Source organism: Halichoerus grypus, chromosome 6 (assembly GCF_964656455.1).
Source record: "Halichoerus grypus chromosome 6, mHalGry1.hap1.1, whole genome shotgun sequence".
NCBI classification, from domain to species: domain Eukaryota; kingdom Metazoa; phylum Chordata; class Mammalia; order Carnivora; family Phocidae; genus Halichoerus; species Halichoerus grypus.
The window spans coordinates 167,643,664-167,670,102 of NC_135717.1; the positions used below are offsets into that span (position 1 = coordinate 167,643,664).

General features: G+C 53.4%; 2 protein-coding genes across 4 annotated transcripts in view; both read right to left on the minus strand.

Moving 5' to 3' along the window:
* Positions 1 to 7,843, minus strand: part of FOXRED2 (FAD dependent oxidoreductase domain containing 2) — a 15,163-nt gene extending 7,320 nt beyond the window's left edge. For both annotated transcript variants that reach the window (XM_078076566.1, XM_078076567.1), the window contains exons 1-6: positions 7,670 to 7,843; positions 6,643 to 7,191; positions 4,879 to 5,130; positions 4,467 to 4,730; positions 3,536 to 3,702; positions 1,139 to 1,304 (exon numbers count right to left, since the gene is read on the minus strand). In XM_078076566.1, the coding sequence (XP_077932692.1) occupies positions 1,139 to 1,304; positions 3,536 to 3,702; positions 4,467 to 4,730; positions 4,879 to 5,130; positions 6,643 to 7,190 (1,397 nt within the window). In that variant the 5' untranslated portion in view covers position 7,191; positions 7,670 to 7,843. The remainder of the gene's footprint in view (positions 1 to 1,138; positions 1,305 to 3,535; positions 3,703 to 4,466; positions 4,731 to 4,878; positions 5,131 to 6,642; positions 7,192 to 7,669) is intronic.
* A 2,655-nt stretch (positions 7,844 to 10,498) lies between these two features.
* EIF3D (eukaryotic translation initiation factor 3 subunit D) lies at positions 10,499 to 24,487 on the minus strand. 2 transcript variants are annotated; one of them, XM_036108736.2, is made up of 15 exons: positions 24,334 to 24,487; positions 21,866 to 21,998; positions 21,516 to 21,561; positions 20,293 to 20,429; positions 19,710 to 19,795; positions 19,055 to 19,127; positions 17,795 to 17,907; positions 16,943 to 17,075; positions 16,275 to 16,422; positions 15,344 to 15,474; positions 14,590 to 14,675; positions 14,380 to 14,509; positions 11,576 to 11,718; positions 11,124 to 11,407; positions 10,499 to 10,648 (listed from the first exon to the last, which is right to left on the minus strand). In XM_036108736.2, the coding sequence occupies exons 2-15, from the start codon at positions 21,986 to 21,988 to the stop codon at positions 10,635 to 10,637; spliced, it is 1,647 nt and encodes a 548-aa protein (XP_035964629.1). In that variant the 5' UTR covers positions 21,989 to 21,998; positions 24,334 to 24,487; the 3' UTR covers positions 10,499 to 10,634. The 2 variants fall into 2 exon arrangements, with proteins under 2 accessions (XP_035964629.1, XP_077932694.1); XM_078076568.1 differs by lacking the exon at positions 10,499 to 10,648 and having other exon boundaries at positions 11,193 to 11,407; positions 14,316 to 14,509.
* Positions 24,488 to 26,439: the final 1,952 nt, after the last annotated feature.

Consider the following 26,439-nt stretch of genomic DNA (forward strand, 5'->3'; position numbering starts at 1 on the left):
CCTGGCTTACATTGGGACAGATTCCAGAAAACTCTGAGCAACCCGAAACGTATCTGGGGCAAGAGTGACCCAGGCCGAGAGAACAGTAACAGAAAAGCCCTGGGAGGGAGTGACTGCCTTGGTGTCTTCGAGGGACAGGAAGGAGGCCTGTGTGGCTGAAGGGGCCTTGGGCAGACGGGCAGGAGAGGGGCTCGGGGGCAGGTTGAGGAGGGCTCATGTGTGCCCTGAGGGCCCCCGGCCCCTGGAGAGTACTGAGCAGAGCTGACTGTGTGTGATTTGTGTTTTGAGGGGACTGCCAGGCCGCTGTGTGGAAAGCAGAGCACGGGGCAAAGGTGAGAGGCCGCAGTTAGTTCAGGTGAGATGCTGGGCGTCTGGACCAAGGTGGCAGTACTGGGACTGGGGAGAGGCGGTCAGATTCTTGACATAATTTGCAGGTAGAGCTTACGGGGTTTATGGAGAGTCTGAATGTGGAGGATGGGAATGGAAGAGAGGAGTCAGGGTGATGGGATATCTTGCGCTGGGCGCTGTGAATTCCTGCGTGTCCCTGAACTTGATGTGTGTGGCCCTCCCCGGCTTTGGGTCAGGCTTCTCCCGCTCTGACTGAGGGATCCCCCCTGCTTCTCACCTGCCACCTGTCCTCGGAGCGCCCTCACCTGCAGCCCTTCTCCCTCCCTGCTTTGCTGGGTGTCACCTGTGATCTGCCACCTGTCACTTAATTGATAAGGAGCCAACACAGTCCTGGCCCGAGGGACCCCGTCGATCCACACTGGTGATATGCATCACTGTGGTTTACTGCTCATCCGCTTGGTGCCAACTGCGGTCTACCAGTGACCTTTACTCCTGCTTGCAAGGTGTGATTATCCCCATTGTGCTGCTGAGAGAAAGGCTCAGAGAGGCTGAGTGACTTGGCCCAGCTCACCCAGGCAGAAAGTGACAGACTGGGATGCACACCCAGGCCTGTGTGCCTGCCTGTGCAGCCCATGGTGTCGATTTCCCTGATTTCCCCCAGAATCGATCTTCCCTACCCCCCCACCCCCCATGCAGGCTTCACCTTAGGAGAGAAGTACGGGGCCACTCCACACCTGGAACAGGCACAGAAGAGCTAGGACAGGGTCAATGGTGAAGCCGGGCTACTCACTCCTTCAACAGGACCACGTCGGCCAGCACACCGAACATCTGGTAGAGCCCAGAAGCCTCGTTCACGCGCCGGACGATGGAGCTGGTCAGCTGTGAGATGGGGTGCTGGGTGGAGGGCCAGGCGACGTCGTGGTGGCGATGCTCCAGCAGGCGGTGAACAGCACGCACTGAAATCAGGCCAGAGGGAGGGACAGCATGCTGCCCTTAAGATTTGATCTTTCACCACCGGACACACGTCCAGTCCCCATGGACCTCTTGGAACTCAAGGCACGGTTGCCTGCGTGGCGCCAAGAGGATGCCTTTGGAGTGGGGTCAGCGAAAGCTTCCTACTAAGGGCTGGATGGACAGTGTTCTGGGCTTCGCTGCCCGGTTGGTCACGCTACTCAGCTCTGCTTCCGGGGCAAAAGCAGTCCTGGAGGGTAGCTGCAAGGGTGACGGGGCCAGCTCTGGCTCCAGGCACCCACAGGACCTCTCCCAGCTGCTCTGCCAGCCCCAGACCCCATGCCTCCCTCTCACCCGGCTTCCCTGCCCACAGTTCCCCTTTCTCCCAGACCCCCAGCGGGAGACCCTTTCAGCGCCCCCTCTCCTTCACTGCCTGCATCCGAACCGTCACGGAGTCCGAGTGACCTAAGGGCAGAAAAGCGACAGCTATCCCTCTGCACAGGGTCGAGGAACACCACAGCTAGTGGAGCGTGGGGAGGGCGCCCTGACGAAAGGGGCTACCATCTCGAGAGAGCCCGGCCCATTCTGGGGAGCAGGCGAGGGCCCAGGCTGGAAAGGTGAGCTGGCCCGGGCCTGGCAGAGCTCGGAATGGCACGCCGAGGAGCTACGGCTCTCGCAGGGCAGGTGAGGAGCCGCGGAGAGACGCTTAAGCTGTAAGCACAGGAAAGGCAAGATTTTGTTGTTTCAGGAAGGGGTGTTTCGGCGGGGACCGTGCGGCTGGATGGGAAGCCAGAGAGACCTGCAGTGGCAGGAAGACCAGTCAGGAGAGACGAAGAAGCTGCGGGTCAGGAGATGGAGGCGGTGGGCTGACAGAGATATAGCAGGGGGACAGACGGGCTGGGCGTCCGGAATAACCGTCCACGCGGTTATGGTCTGCGTCCTTCGTACTTTCTCTTCTTTTGGCTTTCCTCCGCCTTACTGAATGCTTCTGGTCTGCCCTGGGACCGGTTTCTCAGGTTGGAGCAGGAGGAGCGGGATGTGCACAGCCACACCAGCCCTCCCCCAGCAGGGCCCTCCGCTCGGCTCGTGGTGGTGACCACACAGCGGCCGGTGCCGAAACACCCAGGACTGTTGCCCCACGTGCCCGAAGCTCAGTGGTTGGCTGTGAGCTTTAGGGTCAGACACGTGTGGATTCAAATTACCCTCTGCCATCCACTGGCTGGGGGACTTTCGGGAAGTTACTTAAGTTCTCTGTGCCCTAGTTTCCTTATCTGGAAATGGAGCGGAAATGACAGGATCTGCGGATTTCTTACTGGGGAGACACAGCTAAAGGGACAGACTCTTCCATTCCGGGGTGTGTGTGTGCGTGTGTATTCGATATGTGGATGTCCTGGTTTACAGACAGCTAACACTCTCTCTCTGGTTTCCTTCTCTGACCACATGCATGGGACATAAAATATATCATCTGGAAATCAAACATGGCTACTTTCCCCTGCCAAACTGGAAGGACAGTAAAATGCAAAACTGAGCATTAAGCCGGTGGGAGCATCAAATTAAATACAGAAATGCTGGGATGCAGGACGCAGGGTGCTTCTGGTGTTTGTGGCAAAATCAACTAACTGGCCCTTGTTAACACTCGCCCACCCAGCAGCCTGCCTGGAGTGCAGAACAGTTATGCCCTCAGAACTGATGTAATCCAACTGTAATTTTCATTGAAATATGTGGGTACCCCAAGAATCTGTGCGTGATGCTTCGTAGCTACAAGGTTCCCAGGTATTATCTTAGTTTGTCCTTGAGACAGCCCCGCGAGGGCGGCGAGTTCACCTCGTTTACGCCTCTGATGCCACGCCGTCCAAGAGGCTTACGGAGGGGTCACGAAGCCTCACCTCTAGACCGCCCCGCTGGGGAGGAAGCCCGCGAGCACTGCTCCAGCCTCACCTCTAGACCGCCCCGCTGGGGAGGAAGCCCGCGAGCACGCCTCCAGCTCTGCCTTCTTGCCAACACCTGCTGCTTGATGGGCACAGGCTTGAGCATGTCATATGCCACCCCCAGATGCACTTGCTTTCACACCTTACCTGACGCTTTTCTAGATCTATCCCCAGCCCACGAAGACCTGCTGCCCTCTGTCCCAGACAGAGTTTAAGACAATCGACTACCGACAAGCACTCCCATGAAGGCTGCTGCAAATCAGGTTATGTTTACAAAGCCTGGGGATGGTTCTCTCCGCCGGGCTCACCTGTGTACCGGAATCCATGGATGAAGCCCCCGGCAGACTTCCGGTAATCCACAGAGTGGCTGGCGGTGCCCAGCACAAAGAGGCCCCGGCTTCCTTTGGACTCATAGCTAGCTTTGACCAGCGGGTACTTCTTGCTGAACTCACCCCCGGAAGACAGTCGGAGGGACCTGTGAGTAGAAAGGGTTGTTAATAAAAATCACTGCTGTGTATGAAACGCTTACTACGTGCTCCTCACTGAGATAAGCGTACGTACGTGCTTTATATTGCTTATTGTGTTGAAACCACACCAGGACCCTAGGAGCCGGGTATGAAGATCTCTGTTTAACAGCCGGGTATGAGGCTCAGGGTGAAGATGTGGTGGGTCAGGGACAGAGCCAGGATTAGAGCCTGACTTGAGGCTAGGCTCTGGGCTCCGACTGGGCCCTGGGGGACTTGCTGGGCGGGCGTCTGCTTCAGGCCCTCCAGTTTCTCCCTGTCTGCCTGCACCTTGGCCAGGGGAAAGTGAGACACTGGACGGATTCTTTGATACCAAGCCTTGCCAAGGTACCTGGGGCAGCAACATCTCAAGCAAAGCAGTCGAACTCGCAATTATAAGTGAAGTCGGTGGCTACCATTTTATGAAGCATATAGTATATGCCGAGTACTTACTCTGCCTGAGCCCCCCTTTCCCGTCTCTCGGGTGGAAGATCACGACGCAGATGAAGACCCACTGTTGCTGCTGCTCCAGGATGGAGGGCCTCTGGGCCGCCCATCCTTGTGAGGACAGCGAGCTCACGTCCTGGGCAGGGGACCCGGCAGCACCCATGTCCACTTTGACGGCGCCGTCCCGAAAGCCCTGCCGCTAGCCCACGGGGTGGTGACTCTCTGCCCCTGGGGACGTGTCAGAAGGGGTTCACGAAGTGACCCCAGTTCCACCCCTGTGTGGACTCACTCGTTGAAAATGGAGAAGTCGAAGTTCCAGCCCAGACAGCGGATGACCCGGTCGTAGGCCACGCGCATGGCAAAGTTGTCGTTGTCGTCCTGGGGGAGGGTGATGGCGTCGGCACTCTGGTTGCCTTCCTCCAGGAAGAACCTCAGGGTGACGTGGAACTTGCCCTCGCGGTCCTTCACGACAGCCAGATCCGTCAGGTCAGACTCAAGCAACCCATCCAAGGACTTCAGCTGGTAGGTGTCCAGCAGGCCATTGTTGATGGCCCTGGGGCCCGAGGGGAACACCAGGAGAGAGAAAGGAGTCTGAACGGGGCACAAGGAGATTCAGAGGAAGGGGCACTTGTTCCAGTGGGGTCAGGAATGGCTCTCAAGGGGGCTGGTGGTACGGAATCCATGAGCAGCTCATAGCATACCTGAGGTCTCCTACGTAGTGGGTGGCCCATGACAGTCGGACCCGGGAGCGGCTCAGCATGTGGATAAAGTTGGTGACACCCAAGATGTTCTCTGCTGTCTCGAAGGCAGAGTTCCCACGCCCCAGGATCAGCACATTCTGACCCTCGAAGTCCTTGGGGTCCACGGACACAGACTCGTACCCCTCTACGTATTCGGAGCCAGGGAAGTCAACCTGGTTGGGGACCGACAAACCGGTGGCCACAAAAAGCACGCTGCAGGGAAGGGACAGACGGAAGACGGCTTAATTTCTGAGCTGGAAGACCACGACGTGAAACTCACTCCCTGCCCCTGCTGCCTGGCTGGCCCGCCTCCCCCAGGCTGCTGGCTCCTAAACAATCCACAGGAGAACGTCCCTTCATTCATCTGTTTACTGACCTATCCCAAAGTATCCGAGAGACTTCACCCTTGCCCCTCCCGGGCCCACTCCAGTGGACGGTTCCCTTTACCCCGTACTGGGATGATGCCAAACACAAGAACGAGTCCAACTCTCTGAGAAGGGGACACATGAGAACTTGAACAATTCCCCTAATGTTGAACACAGCAGTTACGCCAAGTGTGGCCCTCAGTGGTGAAAATGAAACTTGGCGGTCCACTTTCCCTTTTCTGACGGCTGGGCCGAAGCAGGGGACTGCCGAGCAGGAATTTTGTCTCAGGCCCCTACCCAGTGTTTCGTGCATCATCTCATTGCCTACAGAAGCCCTGAGTTGGTGTTATTTGACCTGCTTTACAGGTGAGGAGACACAGGCCCTGTGGGCCCATGGCCTCCCAAGCTCCTACGACAGCACAGCCAGAATCCGAACCCGGGTGGGCGTGATTCATGCTGGCGGGCATTACTTTCCTGTTTGGGGCAGCCGGAGGCTGGCTCCCGCCGGCCTGCAGGATGGTTTGATTACAGGCGGTTTTGAAAACAGAACCGCACGGCCCGTAGAAGACATTGCGGGCCCTGTGGCTCCTTGTTTTCTCACCCTTGCCCACCCAGCTGAGATCTGAATCCCCTATGCTGTTGCCCGACTGTCTAAAACGCAAGGCTCCCAAGCTGACGGAGCCCTTCTTTCCCTGGGCCGGAACAAGCAAGGGGCGAGGCTGGGCCTCCGGCGAAGGGCCTGAGAAGATGAACTCCGGGCACTTGCCTGGAGCAAGTGGCAGCCCCATAGCCGGGAAGGGAGAGGCAGTCTGGTGTAGCAGAAAGAGCACAGGCTTCGGGGTCAGGAAGACACAGGCTCAGATTGTGTGACAATAGCACCGGTGACTCAACTTCTCTGGGCCTCGGCTCTTCATCTGTAAAACGAGGGTCAGGGAACTGCCCCCAGGGTCCTTGTAAGGGCTGAATCGGGGCAGTACGGTGTGTGACTCTGAGTTTGGGCTGTCTACACGACATTAAGCTTTCTCCCAAGCCAAAGCAAGCTAAAACTGATTACTGGCAGCCCTGCCTGTGCGGCCTCCCGCTCTAGTTCAGGTCTGAAATCCCACGGAGCCCATCTAACACTTGCTGGACACTTTTCCCGGAATGTCTTCTGAGGAACACTAGTTCTAGGAGATGCTCTTCAGAAAGGGCTTTGCGGGTACATAAGCTAGACGATGCTGAATACCCAAGGTTGGTGTCACAGTGAACATGACAAATGGATAAAATCTCTAAAAAAAAAAAAAAATTACTCTCTCATTTCTTCCCCACGTACCGCCGACCACGGGGTGCCAGCAGGTCGGCTCTGGGATGGGTTCCTTACCCGCACCGGTGTGCGTGACCCTTCCGGTCCCTCAGGATGAAGTAATGGCCGTTCCAGGCCTGCCGGTCCTTGTGCAGAGTGACGTGGGCAATGGTCGTGTTGTACAGCACGTGGAGCCCCAGCCGGTCTGCGAAGTCGCCCAGGTAGCGCACCATGTCGCCCGCGTCGGGGAAGTAGGCGCGGGAGTAGTGTCTGAAGAGCAGCCGGGGGTCGTGGCTGAGCAGAGAGTTCCAGTCGTGGCGCAGGTTGAACTCGGCGTTGGCCTTGCCCGTGTGCCGCTTGTTGATGCTGATGAGCTTGCGGTGGCGCGGGTAGCGCGTGAAGAAGCTGCCGGGCCGCGGGGCGCGCTCGAACACCGCGTAGTCCCTCCCGGCCCGCTGCAGGAAGTAGGCCATCTGCAGGCCCGCGGGCCCGGCGCCCAGGACGCAGTAGTCCCGGTGAGGGGGCGCCGAGGTCTGGGCCGCGCGCAAGCACAGAGCCGGGTGCAGGGCGAACGTCAGGAGCAGCCCCGGCGGGCCGCACAGCCGGGCCGCGGCCGAGAAGCCCATCCTGCGGCAGACCACGGATGTGAGGCCTCGCAGCCCGGATGGCCCCTCGAGGCCCGGGGAGATGGGAGAGGGGCAGGGGCTCGCCTGGCCGCTCACCGCAATCTGAGGTCGAGCCGGGACCGGAACCCAAGGTCCTCTGAGCTCATCTGCCTGCCCCCATCCTTTCAAGCCCGGATCTGGGGCTCCCCCCAGGAAATCCGAACGCCTCCATCTCCTCCAGGGCCTCGGTTCCCAGGAGCGCCACCCCCGTTCTTACTGCCATGGTGGTACGAGGGTGGGTGTTCCCCCACTCTTCCCCTAATCTAAGGGGTGCCCAACACCCTTCCCGAGCCCTCCCCAGCTTAGACCCTCGAGGGGCCGGTCTCTTAGGCCCCGCCCCGCCCTCGAGACCGAAGGAGGTGTGGCCTCCAGGCCACGCCCCCGCCAGGTGCCCGGCGCGCCGGGCTCCTCGATCACGTGACAGGGATGGCCCAGCACACCTGCCGCCACGCGACGCAAGGCCACACTCCTGCCGGCGCGCGCTCTCCGGGGGCCGCTCTCCGCGCGTGCGCGGTGCCCACGCCTGCAGCGCCTGCCTCTCGGCACGGAACGCGGACCTCCCAGCCGCGCGGGAGACAGCCCGCAGTCGACTGCGGCCGCGCTCGGCCCGCCAGCACCGCGGCGGCCCCGCCCCTCCCGCCCGGCCAATGGCAGGGGGCGGGGTCACGTGCGCGGCGCGCGGTACGCCGGGAGGGGCGGGGCGGCCGCGGGCTCCTGGCGGCGCGGGACAGGCACGCACGTGCTGCCCGGGGGCCGGAGGGGCTGGCGCCGCTGGGGATCGGGTCGCGCTGGGGCGCAGGGCTCTTGTGTTAAAGCTGTGCCTCTCCACGTGCAGGGGAGGCACGGGAGCAGATGACTTTGGTCTTACACTCCACCATGAACGTAGCCAGACACTCGTTGGCTACCCAGTTTTGGGGAACTGGAAACCAGGTCGACGTCAGGACAAAAAAAGCAGCTAACAGGTGTTTGCTACAGTGATGCAGTCTGTTGTTTGCTAAGTATCATGCATGACTGGCTGGCTGTCTCACCAACCAGGAGAGGTAGGCGATTCTCTTCCCCGCATTCTGTCGTCACTGGCCAAATGGAGGTTTAGCAGTGATTTGCCTGAGACCAAACGGTTAAGTGGAACCTGGAATTAATCCCCTGCCCCGCTTATGCCAAATTATGAGCTCTTTCCAAAAAGTTTATTCGTCATGTTTTGCATTCTTGGTAATGTCGTAAACAAAGTGGCCCATGATAGGCCAGCGTAGACACAAACCCGCTGCTCATGCCCAGCAACTGGTTTGGCTGCAGCAGAGGGAACGTGAATGGCAGGAGGATGATCCTGAGCCACCGTTCAGGTGAACTGGATGATCGAGGCTGGCTTTGCACAGGTGGAATGTGGACCCTGCTTTAGATTTACAGGGGCAGAATGTATGCCATTTTGAGAGAGGTACAGGAAACTTCAAGGGGCATTAAGAAGTCCAGTGAGATGGGGCTGAGGGTTCTCATGGAAGGCAGCCATGCCTGGTGTGGAAAGAACTCCATGGTCTAACTGCATGGCTGGAGCTTCTTTTTATTAAAAATTGTCCCTGGGACCTCTCTAGAGAAGTCTTCCCTGACCTCTCAAACAAAGTATCCACTAAGGAGTGCCACTTACCTATTTATAGCCTGTATCTGCATCAGAGAAAAGGTCCATAGAGCAGAAATGATCATAACTCTGGTGACCTCAGGGCTTCCTCCAGGATCTGGCATACAGCAAGCCATCAGGAAGCATTTGTTGAATAAACTGTGAAACCAGACAGGCTATGCAAAGTACCTTACCAAAAATAAAAAGGTCTACTTCTCAGTTGTGAAGATATGAGAATGAGTGCTGGCAAATAATTAAGTACCTGAATTAGTTGTTGGTCTTACTTGGTGAGTAAAGTCAGGACTGATGAAGTGTGGCAGGGCCTTGACAGTGGGCTGACAGGCAGGGGGATGCGGTGGAAGGTTTGAGTCAGGACTGAAGCCATTAGCTTGATGGCCCCAAGCAGGACGGGTAAAGTAGGGGATAAAATAAACGAAGCAAGTGGAAGCTGGTACAAACTTTTTAGGGCCCAAGGCTGATGCTGACTTCCACCTGCCCATTCATCCCATATAATCCTGCTGGACTGCACCATGGGTCTGCAAGAGGCAGTTTGGTGAGGCCCAGGCCCAACTCGGAAACCCCATGGCACTTGTCACTGTACTTCAACGTATGCTTTTTAATAATCTACCTATCTTGAAGACTCCCCAAGAGGCATGTTGCATGCCCTAGCTAACTTTAGGAAAACCAGTGTTTGGTTGCTTTCTGAGGCTCATTATTATTTTTTAAAGTTTTATTTATTTGAGAGAGCGAGCATGAGCAGGGGGAAGGGCAGAAGCGGAGGGACAAGCAGACTTCCCACTGAGCAGGGGGCCTGATAATGGGGCTCAGTCCTAACACCCTGACATCATGATCTAAGCCAAAGGCAGATGCTTAACTGACTGAGCCACCCAGGCGCCCCTGAGGCTCAATTATTTTGATTAAAATAGTAACTTCAGGAATGTTACTCAAAAGCTGAGCCTGTTTCCTCATCAGTACAATGACACCACTTCGACCAGCATTCCAGTTCTGGGTCAGGCTCAGATGAGGTATTTATAGAAAGCTTAGTATAATACCTGGCGGGGTAATTACTTCAAACCATCCAGAATAGAACACTACCCACTTATAACAAGTTTACACATCCTGAGCGTTCTGTAGCTGACTTATACGACACGATGCTTTGAGGGTGCTGGCTTGGGACTCGGTCACCAGCCCAAACCAAGCTTGAAAACAATTTACAAAACAGTGATCACCACCAAGTGGAACATCCATGAGAATCTTCTGGGGCAGTCTCCTTCACATGAAGCATACCCACCTCAACCTTAAAAGACCGTGCCCTGCTTTCCCTTTTACTAGCGATTTGTGTCTCCGAGGGCAGCAGCTGGGTCTGGCACAGCCAGCAGGCACCTCTACCAGTGGACACGGACCTCTTGTGGGGACCTCCACAATGTGCCTCACAACCTACAGCCATCCCCAGCAAAGGATGTCACGCAGTTCCAAGAACAAAAACATCTAGGACATTCACCCTCTAACAGGAGTGTAAAATGAGTAACGCTCAAGAACAAATAAAGGAGCCCTGATTTTGAACTCCAAATAGAACACGGCTGTATCTCACCCTCCCTCGCCCAAGAGCTACTGGGGGAAGGAAGAGGGGCTGCCGATCAATGTAAGCACATGACGAAGGTAAGAGACTAAATAGTTATACTTTATTCCACCGTCAAACTTCAGACAGCAAGAATCAGGCCAGCAGTCCACTAAGCATCCAAAGCCCTTCTAGGCTCAGTGGAATCACAAACTCCAGCTTCACATCACCGTCTGGTTTAAGTTTCTTCCTCTGAAAGACACAAAACGTTAGAAAAAGGAGCCATGTCACACTGGTGAAGTGCTTGTGATTTTCACCAGCTCCACTCGGAAGGTAAGCCTTTCGGATCGTCATGCGGCTAAGGAATTCCCTTCAGTCACCAGCTGGTGGTGAATGAAGCAGCAAAGAGGCAGCCTGGGGCCCATGTAACTAGCCCAGAGCATCTTTGCTCCTTCAGACCATGGGCTAACCATTCCATTGCCTTTCCCTCAATGCTTCTTCCTCACCCTAGCCTCTAAAAGGTCCCTCCTCCCCTCCGGGCCCCTCATATGATTTCAAGGTGCTTGAAGTAGCACCTGGCTCCAGAGTGAAGGCTGCTCCGAAGTCTAGTCTCAGAGAACTCTCAGGAAGTTCCACATCAGGGCTCCAGAGAGAAGGGTGGCTATAGAGCTCGGTCCCTAGCTAGCCTCAGCTAAGTCTAGACTTCAGAAAGAGGCCTGCTACACACCTTCCTCCTCCTCCTCCTCTTCCTCTTCATCCTCATCGTCCTCATCGGAGCTGAACGTGCCGTCGGGCAGGCTGTAGACGCGGATGACCTGCTTGTTGGGGTCCTTGAGGATGAGGTACTTGCCCTCCTCCAGCTTCATGCAGATGTCGATGACGCAGCGCAGGATGCCCCAGGCGTTCTCCACGCTCAGGTTGATCTGGCTGGCAAACTCATTGGGCTTGAACTGCTGGGTGCCCAGGATGACATGGCGCGAGGAGTCTTTCACGTGGTACCGGGACACGTAACTAGCAGGGGGGAGACGGGGCGTTTGTGGTGGGGGCGGGCCCGCACAGAGGCACAGCAACACCTGGGACCAGGAGCAGTTCTTCCCAAGGGAGAGGGGAGAGGCGAGCCCAGCCCGCAGACCCCTCCTTGCAGCAGATGAATTCAGGACCCCCGGACCCGAATCTCACCCAAGCTTGAGATACTCCGATCCGGCCAGCAAAGCGCAGCACGTCCATCGGGCCAACTTGTAGCTGTTGTTCTTCAGCTCGGTGGCAATGACAGCCCCTCGCTGAGAGTCCAACTTCTGACGCCAGTCGACACCATTGCAGTGCTGCGGGAGGCAAGCCGGGCCCAGGAGTGAATGGGGGCCCCTACTGCCTGAGGCCTGGGACCTCCTCCAGCAGAGAAGGCACTCCTTTGTGGGCTTGGTTCGGAAGATGGGGAGTCCGCAGGTAAATCACAGGCAAGGCTGTCACCACGAAGGCGGCAAAGACACGGCCCCTCCGTGCACAGTGGGCACCCAGCCAACTGTAACTCCTCTAGTCTAGACCAGGACCGACGCGTGCCCAGTGACACAAGTGCCATATGAATAATGGCAGGGGCAAGTGCTGACTGTGCTGTGTGGGAAGGGAGGGCTCCCTGGAGGCAATGCAATGGCTCACCCAGGGGAGGGCACTGACGGAGGCTGGAGGTGGCGTGCTGGGAGAGGCACAGGGAAAGACAGGCTGCAGGCCGGGTCAGCCCTGGGTGGGGGTGGAGGCCGCAGAGGGGAGGCCAGGGCCTGACCTTGCGTATATACACGTGCAAACAAAGAGATCGTCTTCTCCCACCACCTCGTGCGTGGACGTGGGAACTTGGGACCCAGAGTGAAGTGACTGGTTGAAGGTGACATGGCAGAGTCTCAGATTGTCTTGGTTCATGGCAACCAGAGGCCAAAAAAACCCCCACCAGAGTTCCTTAAGTGGTTAGGCCCAAACCATTCAGGGGTAGTGTTTCAACAGATACGATTCCCTCAAAACCACTCTTAGGAGTTTGCTGTGGTGCTCCAAGAACCTCTCCCCACAGCCGTGCTGCACGACGGGAGCAGTGTGCTGGACAGTTCGCTGGCAGAGACTAAGCGAGGGGAGGGTGGGGTGGAGGACGGTGCTGAGGAGGTCAGTCAGGGGACCAGTAAATGCACAGTAACAGGCGTGATCAGCAGCGTCCTCCACTGGGGTGATGACAGCAGAACCGACGGAGAAGATGGCCCACACCCACCTGCACAACAGAAGAGTGTGGAGGGGGGGACACGGGGGAGGGGGCAGGCTGGGGTGAGAGAGAGGAGGTGTTTGAGGGTGAGCCTAAGGGAGGAGAGAGACAGCTGACGCACAGGAGGGAAAAGGGAATTCAGCAGAAAAACAACGGGATGGGAGTCCAAGCAGCTCTGAGGAATCACTGTTAAGAGTTCAAGGTTGAGGCCTGCGGTAAGCACAATGCTAAGATGACCCCCGATGGCTCCTACCCTCGTGTGGGTGGAACCCCTGCCGGTGAGGAAGCCACACCCATGGTTTCGTACCTTCTACATCAAAGGCATTCTGCACATGTAATTAAGGTCCCTTAAGACAGGGAAACCACCTGGGTGGGCCTTACCTAACCATGAGTCTCTTACATCTGGGTGTAAACCAGACGGAGAGAAGTCAGAGACTAGAAGCACGAGAACAATCTGCTGTGCCGTTGCTGATTTGAAGGTGGAAGGGAGGGACCCTCAGGCAAGAGATGTGGGGGACCTCAAGGAGCCGAGAAGCCCCAGCTGACAGCTGGCATGAGAACGGGGGTGCTCAGCCCCACGATGGCAAGGAACTCTGAAATTCTGCTAACTAGAATGAGCCTGGAAGTTTCTTCCAGAACCTTCAGATTCATTTTAAGCCTTTAATTTGTTACGAAGCAAAAGAAAATGAATACACAAGTAACTGTGGTAAAAAAAGCCGTGTAGGGGACTGACTTGAAAGAAGGCTCCGCTGGAGCTCAACAAGGAGGGGAGCCAGCAGAGAACAGAAGCGAAGGGAGCGAAGAGAAACGTGCGAGACCAGAGTCAGGTAGCAGCACAGAGGGCAGAGCCACACCGCGGCCACGGGAGGCCCAGTGGGAAGTCTGAGAAGAGCCACTGGCCCCAGTCCTGAGGTCGCAGCAAGGCTTCTGGTGTGCACCTTCATCGGGCGACAGAGGCTAAGGACGCCTGGGGAGTGGGAACCCGCAGCGGTAAATGCTCTCCCCGAGGCTCTAACGAAGGCAGAGCAGAACGGCCCCCAGACTCCATCTCATTAGACCCCGTTCACTGGGCGCCTGAGCTGTCCTTCCCACGGAGGACCCTTTATTCGCTGCAGCGGCGCCCGGGAGCACTGCCCCCCGCAGCCGAGTCAGGCACAGAAGCCCGGGGCAGCTTCAGAGAGGGGAGCAGCCCAACAAGCATGGAGCATCAGCATGAGAGGGAAGCAGAGGAAAGATGAAGGAAGCCCATTTCTTTCAAGAGGCCTCCTGAAGAGCCAAATCTTCGCTGATCTGAGAATCTCGGAGTTCAAGAAGGGAAGGAGTTGGAAGAAGAAATCAGAAGGTTGGAAAGAAGGTAGTGGCTGCTCTAAGTGAAAGAACAGATCAAAAAAAGAGCTCCGGGGCTTACAGGACACCTGCCAACCCAGATGATGAGAGATCAAAACCAGACGCCAGCAGAGAGCAGAAGCCCATGGGAGGGCAGAGGGGAACAGAGAGGGAGAAAGTCCTGTGAGAAGGTAGTTAAAGTTCTTAGGCCTTAAGCACGTTCTACACACACACGATCTCTTTCTCAATGAAGAACCAAGGGGAGGAGAAACTCAGAAGACAAAAAAATAAAATAAATAAATAAAATCTTGGTAGCCGTGTAAATGATGCATGGGGACTGAGACCAAGGCTCACCAAGGCTGGCCAGGGACAGCATGGCCCACAGGAACCACGGACAGGGCGACCAAGGATGCCTCACCCTGGAATCCCACTCGTTGAGCGTTTTGATGTTGATGAAGGACACTTCCCCGTTGGCTCCGGTCATGACGCCATCATGCTCACAACGGACAATAAGGTCAATGTCATCTCCAAGCTTCCACCTGCGGTACCTGCAGTGAACACGGAGCTTGTTTGGTCACCGGAGAACCCGGCTTTCAGGGAGGCCGCCCCATCCAGGCGGCTGACATACCGGTAGGCGACAGAGGCGACTTCGTTCTTGTCCATGTCGTCCTCCACAAACGGGTTTGGGTTGGGGAAGTTGTATCTTTCCTTCCCCTGCCAACAGACAGAGGCATCATGAGACAGAGAGCACTTTCGGCTGAGCCCATCAGCCAGACCCTGCATTCGGCTTAGTTACAGCCCTGGCCGGCTCCCTGTAGCCCTTGGGGTGGGGGGAGGCTCTTTACCCTTCCCGACCTCGAGCACGAACCCTGACAGATCCCGAGTGCTTGCATGTGCCACCGGTGTGCTTCATGTGTCTGAATTAACAGCCACGCCCCCCTCCCGGTTTCATTTTTCTAGAGCACATGCCACCACTTGTTACAACATAGGTTTATTTAGTTTACTGTCTTTCCTCCATTAGAATGAAGCCTCCTAGGAGCAGGAACTTTGCTCACTGCTAGATCTCCAGCACCTGAACAGTATTATTTGTATCAAACACCGTATTTATCAAAGAGTTGAAGGAATCCCTACAACCTGTCTGGCCGAGAAAAGTGTTCTTAGTACCCTAACCTCACGGAGAAGAAACGTACCGCACACCACAGAGCTCTGAAGGGGTGGCTCTAGGGTTCAGTCAGGCAGCCTGACCTCAAAGCCCCAGCGTGGAGCTCCTCTTTGACAGCCCTGCTTAGTCCCACAACCCCAGAGCCTACCAGGGAGCAGATGTTCCATAAACAGAGGTTGACAAAACAGAAACTGGTGCCCAGAGGCTCTCACCGCCTCACCATTCTCAAGCACTGCTGGGAGAAGTTGTGGTTGATGTAGGTCGCTTCCATGGCCAAGTTGCGGGGCGAATTGAAGGAATTGCCTTCATCTTGCGGGGGCTCATTGGCAGTCTCACTCACCGTCAGGAGGTCTGCAAAAGCGGCGGCATGATCACCCACCCACGACACCAAGCCATCGACAGTGTGCCTGGCACTGCAGGGAGGGGCGCAGGCCCATCCTTCAAAGAACCACCGTCTGCCAAGCCGGCTCTCCCAAGTGTGGGGCGCAGAGGGGAGGAAGCGGGGAGCGCTGCTGGGTAACTTCAGATCCCCTCTAATGTTAAATTCAAGCACATCAAGATGTTAATTTAACATCTCTAATGTTAAATTAAGAAATCGATCCCCTTTCAATCTTTTTTTGGATTCCTCAAGAGAATGTCTGATTTTGTTAGTGTTTCAACAGACAGAAGGCCCTAAGCCTCAGGTGTGGGATTCTACCATTCGGTCTCACTGCTGTTATGTTTTGGAGACCTGCTTTCCCTTGATGGCATGTGTATACACGTTTGTGTGTATCAGACACGTGCAAACGTATTTTCCCTTTATAATTACACTCTAGTAAAGAAAATAAGGCATTAAAGAAAAACACGAAGTAAACATCAAAGGTGGTATGGAGCATTGGCAGAAGTCAGCAAACTGCCATCCAAAGGAGTAACATTTGGAAGCACAGTACTGGGGCCCTGGGAGGCCTCAGGAAGCCGGCGCCTTGAGGAGGTCCTGCAGCAACAGGCCTTCCCTTCTCCAGGTCCCTGAGCAGGCTGGGAGGGTGCAGCCGCCGCTGTTAACGCCTGCGGGCGAGACAGACCGTTTCCTGCCCATTCTCTAGAACCAGGGACTCGCTCCGAACCAACACAACACCCAACACCTTGGGGCCGCTCCCAGACAGGCTTCTTACCAAAGTCAGAGTTGTCCCTCTTGTCAAAGAAGAGCTTGGACCCGACTCTCTGCACAACGATGTCCCAGGAATACACGGAGCGGGTGCAGCTCATCAGCGTGGCCAGGATGGCATCAGTGGCAAACACGTTCCCCTGAGTTTTTGCCAGCTGCAGAGAGGACACAGAGAGAAAGACGGGAGGATATGCTGAGCTCTAACTGCCCATCTGCACGGAGGGCTCCGCAGGGAGCTCTCACGGCGTCCTGGACGTGTGCCTCTGGCTGTCCGAGGGGGAGTCCGCAGGCTTCCGCCGGCACACCCTGGCACACGAGGGCCGGCAGCTCTCCGACCACTCGCTACATTCCGGGATGGCACCTCGTGACGCTCTCGTCCTCACCCCAGTGGCTGTGGTAAGCACACTGGACCCACTGCACAGGGGAGGAAAGAAGGCCTCGGTAGGTGGCGCCAGGAAGCACGGCGGAGCTGGGACTCAAGTCCAGCTCGGCGCAACACCAGCATTACGGGGGAGCCAGTCAGGTGCTCGTATTCCCATCTAATCCTGACCTGTTCGGGAGCATCTTATCTAAAAAGGGGCTTCTGAGGTCCACATGATTCATGTGTATGCCCGTGCGCTGTTCCTGCTGCGGCCTCGGCCGTAGAAGCCGGCAGCACTCATCACGGGGGCCCACCTTTCGGATGACAGGGTCGTCTGTGGTGGTGACCGTGTGGAAGATGCGCTTGATGCTCCGCAGCGGCTTCTCGCTCCTCGTGGTGATGCGGTCGAAGGCTTTATCATAGTACTCCAGGGCCCCACAACACTCACTGCGGGGAGAGCGGGGAAGACACGCAAAGGAAACGGGAAGGTCAGCTTTTTTAAAAACAAAAAGCCATGGAGGGGCACCTGGGGGGCTCAGTCGGTTGAGCATCTGACTCTTGATTTCAGCTCAGGTCATGCTCTCAGGGTGGTGAGATCAGGCCCCGCATCAGGCTCTGCCTTTAGCAGGGAGTCAGAGTCTACTTGAGATTCTCTCCCTCTCCTTCTGCCCCCCTCCCCCGCTTATGTGCTTTCTTTCTCCCTAATAAATAAATCTTAAAAAAAAAAAAAAAAAAGAAAGAAAGAAAAAGAAAAAAAAAACCCCATGGACTCTAAAGTCTTATCTAGAAATCCGATATATAAAAGAAGAGATGGTTTCCCTGACGAGAACAGGAAAGACAAGCAATCAGACTTCACTCAGGTCCCTGTCGCTAAGCGTGAACACAACCAATTGACTCAAACTCCCCATTTTAATGACAGGGAGACTGAGGCCAAGAGAGGGACACGGGTAGTTACAGAGGCATCCAGGTACGAAGATTTCTGGCCTGGCACTCTGGCCCCCACTGACTTACTTCTATCTACTACTTGGGGTAAACAGCTCTTTGTAACGTCAGGAAAAGCTCTGCTTCTGATGAACTACGGTCTTTCTCTTTCTGCCAAAAAAGCTACACAACCTGCTTGTCCACACACGAGCGCGTGCCGGAAGGTAGCCAAAGACGCCACTTACATGTCCTGGGGCTCTGATACTTCCAAGTAGCGCATCTTCATCAACTGAGGAAAGTCCATCTCCTCTTTCACCTCCCAGTCACTACGGACCTCCACCGAAGAGTCTCGGGGTTTCTGCAGCGCAAAACCAGTGGAGGGAAAAGAATTAGAGCCAGCACGTAACCTAAGCAGAAGGCAGATTAACAGTGTGAAGAGCTTTTAGTCAATAAATCTCTCCGGAACGTCTACCACACGCTGGCTGCTTTATAATAAGCATCCGACTCTTCGGAGTTTACAATCTAGAAGAGGACTGAAGGAGTCAAGAGGTCAAAAACAACCAGGAATTTTACTCCTAGGTGATGTCGGCACCCAGGGCACACCAGCTCTTTCATACGGATGTATTTTTTTTTTTTTTTTTAAAGATTTTATTTATTCATTTGAGACAGAGATAGAGAGAGAGAGAGAAAGCATGAGCAGGGAGAGAGGCAGAGGGAGAGGGAGAAGCAGGCTCCTCGCTGAGCCAGGAGCTCGATGCGGGGCTCGATCCCAGGACCCTGGGACCATGACCTGAGCCGAAGGCAGACGTTTAACCATCTGAGCCACCCAGGCGCCCCCATACGGATGTATTTCATAAAGGAGCTCTAGCAGCTTCTTTTATTTCTCACAGAATGTTAGCACAGCAAGCATCACATGCAGCAAAACCTAACTGCTGCCACCCGAGCCTGTCTCCTGCTTACACGCATCTTCCGTTCTCACAGCGTCCCCACTAGCACCTGCACACGAACGTTGTCGGCAGCATTTTTCCTAACAGCAGCAAGTGGAAACCACCCAGACGTCCATGTCCCAGTGAACGGGTAACAAAACCTGGTATATCCATACAACGGATTCAGCAATAAGGAGGTACTGACGCACACAAGGCGGATGAGCCGTGAAAACATGCTCAGTGAAAGGAACCAGACACAAAAGCCCACATGTTGTAGAAGTCCGCTTATATGAAACGTCTAAAAGAGGCAAATCCAGAGACAGAAGAGATTGGTAGTAGTCGAGGACTGGGGAGAGAGAACAAGGGCTGACTGCTGAAGGGCATGGGGTTCTTTTCAGAAGGAGGAGAATGTTCTGGAACGCAGGCCCGTATCCGTGAATGTACCAAGAACCACTGAACTGTACACTTTAAATAGGTGGGTTGTATAGTTTGTGAATTTTATTTCAATAAAGCGCTTATAAAACCAAATAAACAAGCAACACTGAATTTCTAGATAGAACTCTGGCGTGGATACACTACCTGTGACTTTTGGTCCCACTTCTGCCTCACTCCGAATTGTTTCTGAAACTTTTTCTGCAGTCGTATGCGCTCTCTAGAAAGACAAGAAGATTGTGCTTTTGGCGCAGATCCTTAAGTCCGTGGCTTTTCGAAAGGCGGAAGCTGCCATCCTCTTCTGCTAAACCGCAACATCACCACTGACTTCTCAGAACTAAGAAACCAGGGGCTTTGTGAAAAAGAGCAGACCAAGAGTGCACATTCAGGTGCTTCAAGAGGCACAATGCCCCCCAACACCGATCAGGTGGGTTTCACTCCCCCTCCAGAGAGGCCAGTGGCAGCCCCAGCCTGGGCAGGGTGGCTGCTGCCCGACCCAGCCCCCAGGGCCCCGTGGGAAGGAGGCCCCGGCAGAACCGAGCCGAGGGAAGCCCCAGGGCTCTTCTTATCTGCCCTTGTTTCCTGCCAGTGCATGGCCACTGCCAAGTACCTTGCGATCTGCCAGTGGTGGCCCTCAGAGAATGAGGGCAGGCTCAAACAGTGGCTTCACTGGCATCTGGAAGGTTTTTGTTTTTGTTTGTAATGCTGGGGAAGACAACCATCCTCCTGCTCTGGCCCAGTGATTTCAGAGTACACTCAGTCCTGGAAGAGTAACTCGTTCCAGGAGGACAGGAGACCTCACCTCTCTTTCTGCTTGGCACTCTTAGGCAGGGTCTGCAGGTTGAATTGCAACATGTTCCGTCGATCTTTGTCTCTACGGAGGTTCCGCTGGGAATTAAGAAAAAACACCCGTGTTAAAATCCTGGGGATGTGACGGACAACAGGCAGAGCTTAATGGGAGGTCTTTACTTGGAATTTGCGTAGACCTATGTTCACACATTTTTTTATTGAAGCAGGTTTACGGGCTCTTACTAGAGGTGCAGTTTGCCTCTTTATGTAGTAAGGTGCAGCCCGACCGGACCATCTACTTAATAAAGCCTGCACACAGCAATGAGCCAATAGGCACCTTTTTACCTGACGCAAACACCCCCACTTGGCACAGAGACATGATGTCCTAGCCTACCACAAAAACCTAAACTATTTAAAGGCATCTCTGGACCCAGTAAAGTTTACTTTAGCATAATGTTTCACTGGTCAGCTACTTGGAAGTCACTGGAAGACCTATGAAAATGAACTTTCTTCAGTACACACAAGGTAGCATTTTTAGCAAGTGGCAGCCAATGGTAATGGCCCCAAGATGGTCAGATTGCTGGCTCTTGGCCTACCTGTGCGAATCGCATCCGATTCCGCTGGTAGGCAGTCTTCTGTGTGCGTGCTGTGTCCACCAGCTGGAAACTAGTTTCGTCCTCCTCGTGGAAATAAGCATACTGACTTCCACCTCCGAACTGAGAGGAGTACTTATCTGCAGGCAAAGGCAGTGGGGTGTAACAGCTACTACCTACAGACTTTACACACGTGCTGGTCTAAAGCCCTGCTATTTAAAGGGTGTTCTCTGGACCCTTAGCAGAAGTGCATGCTGACGGACTCATCCCAGACCCCTTAAACCAGAATCAGCATTTTAAGAAAATCCCCAGATGATTCATGTGCACATTCAAGTTCAAATGGCTCTGATCTAAAGAACTTTCTAAGTCAAGACATCTTGAGTCTGAGGACCTCAAGCCCATTTCACACCCTGCCTTATTCTGTAAGAATAGGAGTTAAGATTTACTCTCCCAGAAAGGGCAAACATGGGACACGCATTATGCAAATGCGTAATCATCTGGTACCCAAGGCAGACATGTCTAATGGGTTATGATATACTTTACTGCTGGCCTCAGCCTCAGATCTTTTTTTTTTTTTTTTTTTAAGATTTTATTTATTTGCCAGAGCGAGAGAGCGAGCACAAGCAGGGGGACTGGCAGGCAGAGGGAGAAGCAGACTCCCCACTGAGCAAGGAGCCCAGTGTGGGACCTGATCCCAGGACCCTGGGATTATGACCTGAGCTGAAGACAGACGCCTGACTGACTGAGCCACCCAGGTGTCCAGCCTAAGATAATCTTAACTTAGTATTCCAAGGAGTCACTTCTAACAATCTCAACTGGCACAGAAAAAAACCCAACCCATTTACTTTATCAAGATCTTAAAATCTGGGGTCGTAAATCTGGAGTCCACTGATTTGGCCTCCCAGGTTCAGTAGATCCCAGGTACTGGAGTGTGCAAAATGGGAATGAGTTCAACGGATCTATGAAAAGGTTCGTGGCTCCCTGAAAGTGGGAGGGAAAAAAATCCCACTATAACAGATTAAACCTATTTAACAAGCAGTCTAAGTTTTGAGGCCATAAAAAAGAAAAAAAAAACCAAAACTGTCTACAGTTCAGACTATGCCCCTAAAAACTATGAATTATCATCATCATTTTGTTCCTCTTCTAGAATGCTTTTGGTTGGAGGTTACTAGAAAAAGTAACAATCCTCCCAAGGCCCTGGTCTGGGCAGTCAGTTGAACACTTACTCGTGTACCTCTTATCTTGGTATGTGGCACCCGTCCAGTCTGCAACCTGTGAGAGCAACAAGAGAAGAAAGAGAACACACAGGTCAGTCAGACACGTTTCTGCTGACCCAGAAACCCCCATAAGTGAAGACGCAGTCTGGGGAAAATTTAAGAAGGACTGGCTCACAAGGCCTTTGTAAGTACCCAGCTCTCCTAGGACTAATGGAAGTACCCAGACGTTATAGCCTTCCCCAGCTGGTGTCCCTATAAGGAACACAGCAGTTACGTTTTTGAGAGAATAAACTTGGAATGAACTAATGGAGGGTAGCAGCCACAGTTTAAAAGATTCACTCTCACCGACAGGCAAGTACCTTTCCTAGCCGATCTCCTTTGCTAAACGGCTGGTAGGGCATATCCCGAAACTGCTCGGGCACCGCACAGGGACCCCAGCCTGAGGGGTTGTCCTGGATCACGGGGGTCATGAACTTGGCCATCTTCTAAAACCTTAAAAACACAAATAATGTGAGCAGCTTCATGAAGAAAGGCCTCCGAGTACAAACAGCCTTCCACTAAGATAAAACATAATAATGATAAAATTCAAAAGGCAACACACAAGATGGAACACTCAACTGTTGAGCTCCTACTAAATCTGTTTCCTCGTAGATAATATTGTGAATACTTAAAACTTGGAAGACCACTAGCAAAACTATTTACCGTATTGCACTGATTCTGTGACACCCACTTTTCTCACTATAACATCTTTGAAATGAGGCTGCACCTTATGCTTGATTGGCTGTCTTATCTTAATTGGCAGTCCGTCTTTCTTAGTGCTACATAACATAGTGCTTCTTAAACTCAGTGGTATCTCAGGTTTGATAGAATGAAACCTTTTCTTAAGTGTAATAACCATGCTCTAGTTCTCAAAAACACCTTCACCAAGGCATACAATTTGTAGCTTCCCCAAGTTTCAGTCTCTTCATCTGTAAAATGAGTAAAACCCTTATTTAATTCATAGCACAAGATCATTGCAAGATTTGGTAGTTACACATATGAAAATGCTTCCATTGTAGGATGCCACACAATTACAACTGGGACTTGCAAAAAATGCATTTATACACAGGGTGCTGAGAAAAAAAAGGAGCCCATAAGTATAGTCTGATGTTTAACTTTTCTTTCTTGTTCTTCCGATTTTCTGTCATCAATGCAAATCCTTATGCAGAACAAGTGGACACAGAGCCAAGCAAGCCTGTCAGAAAGCTGAGGTTACCATAAACCTTAGGCCGTAAAAGTGGCCATATGTCACATGTTTGTAAATATTATAAGTACCAGTTATTGGTCTTAGGTGTTTTCCCTGCATAAACTCAGTGAATGTCCCCAACAATCCTGAGGTAGCTTCTAGTATCATCCCCACTTTTCAGATCAGAAAATTGAAGCACAGAGAAGCTAAGAAATTGTTCAAATTTGCAACGCTAGTTAATGAAAAAATCTGAACCAAAGCAGTCTGGCTGGAATCCATATTCTGTGAAACGCTCAAGCAGATCTTTGCCTGACAGTTCCTATCAAAAACCTATGCACTTATCATCCATCGTAATCCGCAGGTGAGTTCCCAGAGCAAAATTCATTGCACAAATATTTCTGTAGCCTGAAGAGTAAGCAAAGCGCACAGGCAGAGTGATCGTGGGAAGTTCTCAGTGTCCCATGACAGGGAAGAGATTCAAGCTTCCTACAGAAGTGACACCGGGGTGACAGCAACAGGGAACGAGAGTTAACTCTAAACTTAAGCTACACTATAGGAAGAGGACTGAGACAAGGAGTGGCAGCTTCAAGACAACTCTCGTTAAAATGAGTATTTACAGTGTGTCAGACACTGGGCTGAATAAGTTAACAGCACTAACTCCCCCACACCCCCATTTTAGAGATTAAAAATTTGCAACTCGGCCAATTAAGCTGTTGAACTGCCCACTGTTTCAACAGAGAGCTGATTTCCAGGGCTGTCTGCCTGAAGTCCAGCACTCTTCCCCTTATGTTATAGCTCGGCACCAGCCCGAAAACAAATGGGGTTGTAGACCGTACCTCGTAACCCAGTAACAATATTTCAAAACGTGTAAAAAAAAAAAAAAAAAATCTAGTCGTTCTGCCACAGTTCAAAAAGGAAACAGACCCAAGGCTTGGCATGCACTTCTCCAGCGGGTGGGAGGACGTCCCCTGGCTTCCACAGACGTAAAGTAAGAATGAGCAGAATGGAACCAGAAGCAGAAACAGCCTGTCAGTTGCATCGGAGTGACAGCTGTACCGGCGACAGGGGCAGGGTGGGGCACTCAGAAGGGGCCGTGTGGCTGGCGGGGCACGGTGTTGTGTAGGTCATCGCGGCCACTACAGATCGGATGCCATCAGTTCCGGAGAAGAGTTCCAGATCAGAGACCAAACCTATGCTACCAGAGCCCTCCATTCCACACCTTTGGACTGTGAACTCCTCAGGCCAGGGTCGAACACTGCTCAGTTTGGAACCCCCCAATACCTCCTTCACAGAAACTCTGGGAGCCTCTGGCCACTTTGAAGTCCCTGAGACCCAACGGGGTTAAGAGACACTATCAAAGTCGCTCAGCCCGTGGCCGCAAAGCGGAGCCTAAGGCCAGGGGACCTCACCCACAAGGCCGTGACCCGCAGCCCTAAGAGTATCGGGCCTGGGGTCCCCGAAGGCGGATTCCTGCCCCGCCCAGCGAAGGCGCAGAGACGGCCGGAGCCGTACGGGAGGTCTCTTCCGGGAGGCCTCCGAAGGCCGGGCCCAGCCCAAGCCGGCTCCAGAGATCCACGGAACCCTACGGAACATTCCACTCACCTGTAAAGGCCTCTGCCGGGCCCGGATGACGATAGATGGTCCGAGCCGGAGACCGCGCACCTGGTTGCCCTCCGAGGAACAGGGAAAAAGGGAGAAAGATGCGCACGCACCGGCCGGCGCCGTAAACACAATCGGCGCTGTCGTAAACTGCCCTCTAGCTTCCTCCGGAATCAACGGCAGACGCACGAGTCGTAAAGCGACGGCACACCCGGAAATTCGTCACTGATTTTTGCGAGATGTCTTCGTGGTCTCCAAGGAGCCAAAACGCCGGAGGTGTGTTTACAGTTACGTCACGGGCGCATCCGGCGACGCCCCCAGAGGGCGTCCCGAATTTTTGAAACGTGGCGGCGGTGCATTTGAAGCTGGAGGCGGGGAGTGGTGATGGCCTGTGTCCAGTAGCGCTTCACGGAAGCTTCGGCCCCTCTGTATCGCAGAGTGACCGCCTTCTCTGGCCAATCGTGTGGCTCGGGTCTCACAGCTGGGGGCAAGTTGACGGTCCGGGGCCGGGTTTACGGTTACCATCCCTCCCCCCCTCCCCGCCCCTTCTTTTAGTTTCGGAAACTGAGGCCCAGGGGGGCTAAGGTATCCTAAGTAGCTCCGATCGCTAGTGTGGGGGGTAGCCGCCAGGATTCCAACCACACTTACACGGTTCTCAAGCTTTGTCGTACGACGAAGATTTCTGGAGCGCTGATGTGTAGAACGGAGACTCCGGGTCTCACTTCCATTGACTGTTACTCAGCTACGTCTAAGCTGGAGGCCTGGAATCTGCGTGTTAGCGATTGTGATTCTGAAGTGGCGACTCGGGAACCACTTTGCTGCAAAGGACAACGGTGCTGTCCTTTCTGCAACTATTGGCCTCTGGAATTTGTCCTGGAATTATATTCGGGGATTTCAAAACATTGAAAGAGAATCTGAGGATGTGTTTTTATTCAAACTTCAGATTCTTTTCTATCTGGTCTGCTAGGATTCCTTATCAGTCTCCCAGCGTGACTCCTTTATTGGAAAATAAATCTGTTAGATCTGATATCTGCTCGGCTCTGCCACTTGCTAACTGTGTAAGCTTCACATCTCTGGGCCTCAGTTTCCTTATCTGTAAATTGGAGACGATAAATAATTGAGCACTATGAGGGTAAAAATAAATTCATGTGAAAATAGTAATTCCACTTACCAGTTGTGTGAACTTGGACAGGTTATTTGATCTCTCAAGCTGCTTACTCATCTGTGACATGAAAATATTAATGGGGGGGCACCCTAGGGGGTAGGGGGTGGTTCAGCGGTTAGGTGTCTGCCTTCAGCTCAGGTCATGATCTCGCAGGCCTGGGATGGAGCCTTGTGGGCTCCCTGATCTTCAGTGGGGAATCTGCTCACTCTCCCTCTGTAACTGCCCCTGCTTGTGCTCTCTCTGTCAGATTCATAAATAAAATCTTTATTTAGAAAAAAAATGTTAATAGGTGCATTTGTTTCCATAAATTTTCTCCCAACCTGCTCATGTTCCCAGTTTTCCTAATTTTTGCTGATGGCATCCAGTTAATGGTGCTCGGCGCAAAGCCTTGTAGTTAATCATCGATACTTCCTTTTCCCTTTCCCACCACATTTCGACATTCAATCCTTTACCCAATGTTCCTTGCTCTACTTTCAAAATATGTCTTTTTTTTTTAAAAAAAGATTTTATTTATTTATTTATCAGAGAGAGAGCCAAGCATGGGGAGCAGCAGGCAGAGCAAGAAGCAGATTCCATGAAGAGCACGGAGCCCGATGGGACTCGATCCCAGGACTCTGGGATCATGACCTGAGCCGAAGGCAGGCGCTTAACCAACTGAGCCACCCAGGCATCCCAACTTTCCAAAATACACCTTGAATGCTACCACTTTCCCCCACCATATCCAGCCTCTTGCTTGGACTCCCAGTGTCCACTCTTGCTCCTCTATGGTTCCTTCTCCAATGGAACCCAAAGCAATCTGTTCACAGTCTTCTAGCAGCTTCCTATTATGTGCTTAGAGTGAAACATGAATGTCTTCCTGTGGCCTGTCTGGTCCCTGACTACCTTTCAACTTTATATCCTGCCTTTTTTTTTTTTTTTTAATTTGTTTAGAGAGAGAGAGTGAG